Here is a 9,518-nt window from a genome sequence, read left to right as displayed (position 1 = left end):
GATCAAACATTGAGATTACAAGTCAAGCTGTTCAGATTAGAGTGCGTATTTAATTTTCGTTAATGACAGATTTACCAACTGTTTGAAGAATGCGCCACAAAATAATCAATCATCTTAAAACGAAAATACATTCAAATAACAGAGGAAGCACAAGTGACACAAAGATTTTTATTATAACACATGCAGATGATTACTCTCATCTTAACTTATTTGTAATCAGGCATTGCCTGATGAACACACTTTTCAACAAAACGCATCGTGAAGAAACAAAACAAAATAACATAAGCAAACGCAATCTTGCATAGACTAGCAACACAAGCGTTTTATTGGAAATCATTAACAAGTACTCAATAAAAACATCAGCACCCTTCATGAAATCTCACGAACTCATCCAAAGCGATCACAGCAAATCATGCATGATGACGATGCATGAATTAAGTGTTGGCCTTAATCACTGAAACAACAAGAAACTGGACTTCAACAACTAGGGTTTCATTGCTTGGAAGGTATCCCTTGGTGGTGTCATACAGATCATCCCTCGACAAAAATTTGGAAGACTCTTTTTCCGCTGCCGAGTTGAAAAAATACTTAACTGCAACAAAATAATGTTCGATGTATAATTAATATGCGTTAGCCAGCTCTTGTTTATGTAATAAGCTAGGCTTCAAATACATATGAAGCTAGTAAAGAGTTGATGCCGGTGAAGGGCGGGTACTCACCTTTTTGTTCAGCGCCAGCTCTATTCCTGCTGTATTGGTTGGGTATTTTGAACTTAAATTCTGCATAAACTGGTTTCTTAGGTGTAACTTTTTGATAATCAGCTAGCTTTAATGAAACAGTAAGATAGTTGCCTCTATCAGCTCCAGATCCTGCCGGATAAACCACCAGTTGCCTATATTTTACCAAATAGAATTAATTAAAAAAATGAACAACGACACCTTAAGGTTTGGCAAAATCATCACAGAGACCTATTGTTTTAAAGAATGGTCATACAAACTTCACGGTTTGTCCAAACAGTGGGCAGTAGGTGAATCTGTGTGACCATTTATTAAATTAAAAGTAGGTGCATACTTACCAATTTCTTTCTCCAACAGTGAATTCACCTGAGCGCTGAACGGTATCACCTACAGAACCGAATGCTGGGATGGTAAAACGATAAGTTCCATCATCAGGTTCACTAACAAAGGAAAGAATTTCCTCAGAGCCAGTTGGTTTAACAACATAGACCTCAGCACCAAATACACAACTTTCATCAACAAGGTACCCATTTGAAGGTTCATTAAAAGTTGCAAGGTCAAGAAATTTGCCGAAGCCCCATTCACCCTTGCGCCTATCAAAGCCCCTCATTGGGGCTTTAGCATCCTGAACCACCAAGTACTGGTTCGATAGCTGATCGTACACAAACAATTTGTAGTACACATTAACATTCCAAGTACCATCAGAATGGGGATTGCTGTCGTCTATTTTCAGGTAAAGGGAAAGGTGGTCTTTGCCACCATTATTCTTTTTTCCATTGGGGTAGAAAACCAATTTCCTGCCATATACAAAAATAATTAATAAATTAAACTTATAAATATTAATTAACAAATGTAATATAATACATTCATTTTCAATTCTATAAGCAATACAAAGACTGGAGGCAGGCATGCATAGATGGGCGTACCAGTTGTAGCCCCCGGATTTGAAAACACCAGATTCAAAACTTTCAACCGTTGATTCGGATAGCAGCTTAAATGACTCTATTTTCAGTGAGTAGTCAGCTGGAGGAAGACTTCTTTTCTCCCTTGATATTGCTAAAATTCACATGAAAATAGATATGTAAGAATACTGTACGTAGCAATGACTATAATTAATACGATGATAATTTAAATGATACAAACTAAGATTATTCGAAAAGCAGTAATTAGCACAAAACGTACCGTTGTCGCCCATGGTAGAATTTCTGAAAAGGTTAAAGGATTTGATGAACTCAAAAGGCAGGCAGGAAATTTGTGAAATTAGCTTTCGATGGATATTCTGGATTAGCTACTACAAGCTATATATAGGCAGATTCTAAGATTTAACAAAGTCTGGAGAAAGCGAAGCAAGTCTTTCTTTATTAACAAATTCCCCTAACACAGGTGTGATCATTTTAAGTCATCCTAAATCAACTTGCAAATTATGGAATTTCAACAAGTTCAATTAATCTAATAAAAAAATTGCTTCATTATTGACATTCATTTATAACTGGTTGATATATTTGAATAGGGTAAATGCTCATTTACTTCTTATTTTAATCAATCAAATCAACTCAACCCAATCCAACCCAATAATTTGAGAATTGAGTTGGTTTGGGTTGGACATATTTATTTGATTAGGTTAGGTTGGTTGATTTTTTATCAACTCAGTCAGTAGCAGGTTGAGTTGAGTTTTCATATATCCAATCCTGCCGAATCCATACCCAACGCTAACAGTATCGCTGAATATTTTCAGTAAGGTGAACTAGGGTTTATGAGAAGTGATATTCTCGAAGGCTTTTGTCAGGACCATACGTGGGATAACATCGCTTCCGTGCCAATTGGTCAGAACGTCGGTCTAGGCCTCCTATTGGCTTGGAAAGCTCTCTAGGATTGGTTCTACGTTAACTCTTGTATCACGAGGCTTTTTTTTTTTTGCGGACATAAGTTCCCACAAGTCACCTAGTTAAGGGTTCAATGTAATTTTGGCCTTACTTTAATGAATTCGTGCCTTTCAAACTACAACCTATAGTAATTGTCCTCAATAGCTGTTTTGTCCACCAAGTATTATGTACCTTTGGGACGTGTAAATCGGCGGACCAAGCACCGGATCGACTGTCGGTTTTAGGCAGCAATGTTTAGCCCCTTGATCATATGTAATGTGTGAACTGGATAACGTAAAGCATATCTTTCTTTATTAACAAATCCGAAAAGTCTCTGATTAAGTTAAGGTCATTCTCAATCAAATTAATTACCATATGGAATATCAACAAGTTCAGGTCTTTCTTTAACTTTTTTTGTTAGGTAAGTTCATTATAATAAATTTATTCTTTAAAACGAAGACTTGATTTGAGTTCTATGAGATTAGATAAAACTAATTTAATAGATTGGAATCATAGAACTTCAAGCCTTGTTTGAGTTAATAACTTTCAAATCCCTGAGGTTTAATTATGTTTCTCAATGAAGGAAATAATTTAATTTTCCCGTTTAATAAAATGAGACACCGATAGAGTTTTTATTTTTTTTGGGTCATTCTAGATCAAGTAGCCATTATATAATTTCAACAAGTTTTATTAATCTAATGAAAAAAAAAGATGTTTTAGTAATATAATGAAAATCACTTAACATTAAAAATAGACTAGCATGACTAATGCCAATTAAATCTTAAGCCAATATTAATAAAAAATTTCATTCTTTAATAATTTTTGTTAGGTAAAGGCGAAGGTCTTAATAATAAATGAGTAGATGTTAATATGCGGATCAGGATTCTCTCCTGATGTAATCATGTCCTGAGCAAATAACTTAATTACTGATTGGTAGTTAATAAATAAAAAAAATAAAATAAGTTGAATCTTACCCATACACTACCACTAAAAGACACATGACAGAAGATCTTGAAAAACTCAGAACAAATTAGATCAGGAGACGATCTTTTTATGTTAATTTGCTGCCTTTATTCATCTTTAGACTCTTAATACTAGATGAACGTTCAAATCCCTACGCCTGCAATACTAGATGAACTTTGAAGAAAATTAATCTGCTGTCATTATTCATCTTTGAACTCTGAATTTATACAGAGACTGTAACAGTAAACAACAAAGACAGTTAAAAGAGAGCAACAAGTGCTCACTTAGTGGACACTTCTACAAGTAAATAAAAACTAAAGATTTATTTTCACTATAACAACAACTACCCCTAACCAATAGGACTCCGCAGCAGCCGCGTGAAAGTTTCAGATGTTGACATCAAATATGACTACTATAGCACAAACCGTAATTAAAGCCAATAAAGTCATTAGCTATATTAGTAATAAATATCATATTGTAGTATTTTTGTTAAGTCACTATATATAATAAATCTAGCCTGTATTAGCCAATATTAATAAATTTTGCTCTTTAATAATTTCAATTAGGGCTTGTAATAAAACTTTAATTACGGAAGGTCAGTGTAAATTAAGCTATGCTAGTCAATAGTATAAGTTTCATTTGTTAAAGACGATGTAACACATATAGTAATTGCCAATAAAATGAATAAACAAAAGCTTCAAATAAAGTTGTGGGTATTAGCGAGTTTTTTTCTCTAAAATCTCTTGCGTGGAAATAAAAGGTTTAAGGTGGTTGATACAAATTTTTTGAAGATAAAACACATTTGCTATATCATCTCTAGGATGAATAGTCTGACTAATAACGCCAGTTTTTTACCTCTGTAACCGAGATTAGAAATCAACCAACTGGGTTACTTTGAAGAATGACGAGAACAATTAGATGAATCGATCAACATAAGGTTGAGATTGATAATCGAACCAAAGAAGTACTTAATAAAATTAATCCAACAGTTACCTATAAAATCAATAATTATGGGACTATTTGTACTATAAAAATATTTAGTACACTTTTTGTTTTTTATTTATATAAGATAGCCCAAACGTAATTTAGTATAAAGAACAATCCATTATTGTCAAATCAATATAGAATTCCTCTATTTTCCATTTTCCCTCTCTTCACATCTATTGCCTCATTTTATAATTTACTCATCAAAAGTAGTCATTTACATTCATTTTTCTCTAAAATAAATAAGAAGAATCGAACTTGTCAAAATTGATCATTTTAGACTTTTATTTATTTATTTTTCTCCCTAAGATAGTGGACAGGATTAAGGGGGTTTTGATTTCGTAGGATTTGAGTCGTAAGATTAGGGTTATGATTTATGAGATTGTGATTTAATGAAGGGTTTGGTTTTGTAAGTAGAGGATTTCTGAAAAATACCTTCCTGTTTTTTAATTTTGGTTTGTATTTCTGTTATAATTTTATTATTTTATGGTGTAAATTAAAGGGCAACATTGTCATTTTGCTAATATTCTATCAAAGTTACTAACGGTATTAAGTTGGAAGTAGAACAGTTTTTGAAAAATGGTGAAACTCTAGGTAGACTGTAGATATTTTTGTCTAAATCAAAAAGAAAGAAACACTTAATTAGAGGACATACGTACTATGAACCTTACCCCTCATCAAATGCAATACAGTAGATCACAAAGAACATAGACGTCATCTTTCCCTTTACCTGAAAATAGATGAAAGCAATTCTTATTCTAATGCTGCCTGGAGTGTTAATGTCTACTACAGATTGTTTGTGTATGATAAGATTAGGAAGGATTACTTGGCAGTCCAAGATGCTAAATCTCCAGTGGGGACCTATGATCATCAGACAAGTGAATGGGGCTTCGGCAAATTTCTTACCCTAGTAGAATTTAATTAACATTTAAAAGGGTACCTTCTTAATAATACGTGTACATTGGTGCTGAGGTTCATGTTATTAAACCTACCGACACTGAGGGAACTCTTTCCAAGGAGGACTCGCTTGCTGTTATTAGAGAAAGAGGAATTGATCGTGGTTACAACCAATTCGTTAATTGCTTAATCACTGCTTTCATCAAATCAATTAAAACTCTTATTATCGATCGTGTACCCTTTTTAGGTCTCCTACTGGATTTGGAATAAAGTCTTAAGTCTTTGTTTCATCGCTGGTTCCTCTTCGTATCTGCATTTTCATTGTTATTTTGGAATGAAGGTTTAGCTTCAGAATTCAAGATGTTGTCGCTCTTTCTGTTTTTGGCTTATTGCATTTTGTTATTACGAGGGGTAAGGCTGGTAAAAAGTTTAAGATTGAGTTTAATTGTCTCTTTTTAATCAATAAATAATTTTTTTGCTTATTTCCACGGTTCCACCAATATGGTTGACCAACAAAAAATTTTATTTTGTAACTTCCTAACATATTTTATTTTAGAAAGAGCGGGGATATTTTCACCTTACTTATTGTGGAAATTCACCCATTTCTTGGAAAATATATACAATATGTTTTCATTATTTTTAATAAATACAAATTAGTAAAAAATTAGTGCATTTAATTAATTAATCCTTCTTATAATTTTTCCTTACTTTGGTTTCTCTGAGCAATTTTTACCACTAAGGTTGCTTTAACATAAATTTCATTTGACTATTTTATCATTACGACATAAAAGGGTAATTATTAGCCATCCATTCTAAATTTACATTTTGTTTAAAAATACTATAAAAGTTAGAATTTGTTCAATCATCCTTCGTAAGTTTGTAATTTCTATCTACCATCCAAAAAAATAAATTACCTTTACAAAATGACCACCATTGTCAATTTTGTTTGTTTTTGTTTGATCATTTTGTATGGGTAATTTCGTCTCTTTGCTTCTATTTTATCATTTTGTTTCTATTTTACTATGTTGATACAATTTGTAAACTTAGGGTGAAATTAAAATCAAATAAATTAAAACTTTTTTAGTATTTTTGAACGCAAAGTAAAAAGTAAGGTGGGTGGTTGATAATTTTCTTCACATAAAATGACCAAATTAATCGACCTGAGAATATTTATTAATTCTTGTAAACAATAATTTAGGTATTTAATCTTGTGATCAATAATCTAATGTTTTTGTATGAAATTTAATAGTTTTCAATACCATATATGTAAATGACATGAATTTGATACCCCAATAATTTACATGAGTATTGTACCTTAAAGACATTATGTTGGTTGATTTAAAAATTAATAATCATAGTAATAAATTAGTATTGATACATCATTTAGAAATAATAAATTTTGTAAAAAATTGAAGATAAAGTAAAGTTTTGGTACATTTACCTTACTAAGGTAAATTGATAAATTTAAACTTAGGGTAAAAACAACTTTAGCAGTCAAATATAATAAAATATGTAAGACACAAAAATATAAATTAACATAAATTTAATTAATTAGTTCTAAAAATTCTTTTTTATTTGAAATTTTTAAAAAATAATGTGATCTTTATGTAATTACTTTCTAGAAGTGGGGTAGCTTTACAAAAATTGGGGGTGAAAATATTATCGACCTTTTAGAAGGGAATAAGGGAATACTTTTTAAAAGAAAATTACAAAATAAGTCGCTACACTCTAGAATAAGCTTATTATTTTAATAAAAAAATTATACCATATTTTTCCATAAACAATAATATAAAAATCATAAATCTAACATATTACCACAATAAAAAAAAAATTCAATTTAGAATCAAAGTCTAGGAAAAAAAACTAGAAAGGATTTACGACATCGTAAATAGACTTTTACAATGTTTTAAACTATTTATAGCACCATATAATTTTGATCTAAAGCTAACTCTTATCACCACTTCATATTACTTAATTTCTATTACACACACACACAGATACACGCACGCACATTATAGTAAGATTTTTTTTATAACTATTATTAATTTCCTTATATTTTAATGAGTTGATTTTTTTTAATTTAATTAAATTTGTGTGGTTTAAAAGAAGAAAAAAAGTTTCTGGAAAATTTATCAAATTTTCTCTAGAAAAATAAAAATCAAATTATGTCCATTTTAGTCATTGTACAATAAAACAAACACTTTAGGAATAAAATTTACCAAACGAAAATATTTTGCTTTTAAAACTTACGGCAATCACAACAACATAGTTTATTAAACACTTAGTTGCATGTTTATTTAGTGGCTTATTTCATACGCATAATAGAAGTAACTTATTTCATCAGTTGCAACAATCTTCCATTGGCCCGAAATCTTTCTATCAACAGAAAATTTGTGAAACATTTTAAGTAATTTTTATATTACTGTTAAGAGGCCTTGTAAAAAGAATTGGCTAAGGCCTCAAATGCCCTTTAGCTGGCCGGGAAATGTTCTTTCCTCCTTAATTTTTTTATTGATCCCATTGCAGGATACATTGACTTTGTAATCTGCTCATATAATGGCATCGTCACCAGATGTGCTCTAGGCTAAAGCACGTTATCTTCAAAATGTTATATGGACCACCTATGTTATAGTCTTCTTTTCTTTTTAAGTTAAATTCATTTGTAAACTTTGTTTATTTATTTTATTGACAATTGGATTTTTTAATGGATTGTATAAGTTACGTGTTCATTCCATGAGAAATTATTCAAGAAAAAAAAATTGCAGAAGTCTATAGAGAGAGGCGCGAGCTATATATATATATATATACGCACACATTTTTGCCTTGACTATTTCAACTAAAGTCTTTATTTAATCATATATTCCTCTATGATCTATAATTATTTGTATTTTCCTTTCCAGTTTCAAACATAATGGGGTCCTCAAGATGTTGCCAATTTGTGCTCTTGGCTTTATGCCTAGTGTTACTTCGGGTAAGGCGGGTTACGACCCCTTCATTGAGTGAATTTTCTTTTTTTTTTTCAATTAATAAAAAGACTAAATGTTAATTTTGAGAACAAATTACCAGAAAAAGATTTAAGAAACAGATCAAGAATCAGAGAAGAAAAACGCCAAACACAGAGGCACATAACAACTAATGAGCTTAACCAAAACGATACTGTTTGAAGGAAAAACTCACAAGCTTTTATTTCTCAAACTGATTACACCTCGATCACACGTTACAGAGGAGATTACAAGTTTTCAATTAAAGCAACAATTACAGAATTTGGATGAGAAAAGAAAGAGAAAACACGCGCATATCAGAGTTTGTTCATCAGCCCTTTTATACAGAGGGTTCTGGAAATTTTCCAAAAACGCTTCTAACGACCATAACAAACTTTGCCACATTAGCAAATTATTTGCATATCACCCCTACACTGAATGCGATTTGGACTATGGCCCATAACTCTCTTTCGATTGCATTTTAGTCCCCAAATTCACAACACAATTCTTCACACTCGCCACCTTCACTACTAAAAAAAATGATTTTTACTGACACATAATTACTGACACATTATAAAAAATATCATTAATTATGTTCATATGCACCATTTTTCATTTTTAATAAATAAGTATCATAAATTATTTAATATTAATGTGTCAATAAATTAAATATCAGTTATTGTTGACATTGAAATATCAGAGATTAAAAGAAAAATCATTAAAATTTGCTTTAACTCCAACTCGAACCTAAGACTTTTAAAATTCAAAGCTATAACATATGGACAATACACCATTAGACCTTGTAGAATTAAGATATAACAGCGTTAATGAATTAAAAAACAAAATTAAAATAACAAAAGCAAAATATAACCCAGACTTGGAAACTTTATTTCGTTTATGCACGCAAATATCTGAACCAAACCCTATCACTATCTTGCTTTCTCTTTCTCTTTTTCCTTTTTCTCTTCTCGATCTCTTTTGTTTCCAGTTGTCCATTTACAAACTCAATTCAATTAATTCAAACAGATAATGAAAAGCAAAGCGAAACCCTAATTGAGGCTTCTTTCGTCGGAGTTTTTTTTTTCCTATTCAAA

At 31.0% G+C, this 9,518-nt stretch overlaps 1 protein-coding gene across 1 annotated transcript; it reads right to left on the bottom strand.

Annotated features, from left to right (window-relative positions):
* Positions 1-434: 434 nt before the first annotated feature.
* Positions 435-1,651, bottom strand: LOC18042098. Its single transcript, XM_024183431.1, has 4 exons — positions 1,629-1,651; positions 1,076-1,534; positions 720-892; positions 435-592 (listed from the first exon to the last, which is right to left on the bottom strand). The coding sequence occupies exons 1-4, from the start codon at positions 1,649-1,651 to the stop codon at positions 435-437; spliced, it is 813 nt and encodes a 270-aa protein (XP_024039199.1).
* Between the last annotated feature and the right edge of the window lie 7,867 nt (positions 1,652-9,518).

The sequence above is a fragment of the Citrus clementina genome, unplaced genomic scaffold, assembly GCF_000493195.1.
Source record: "Citrus clementina cultivar Clemenules unplaced genomic scaffold, Citrus_clementina_v1.0 scaffold_5, whole genome shotgun sequence".
NCBI classification, from domain to species: Eukaryota; Viridiplantae; Streptophyta; class Magnoliopsida; order Sapindales; family Rutaceae; genus Citrus; species Citrus x clementina.
This window is presented reverse-complemented; position numbering and strand designations above follow the sequence as displayed.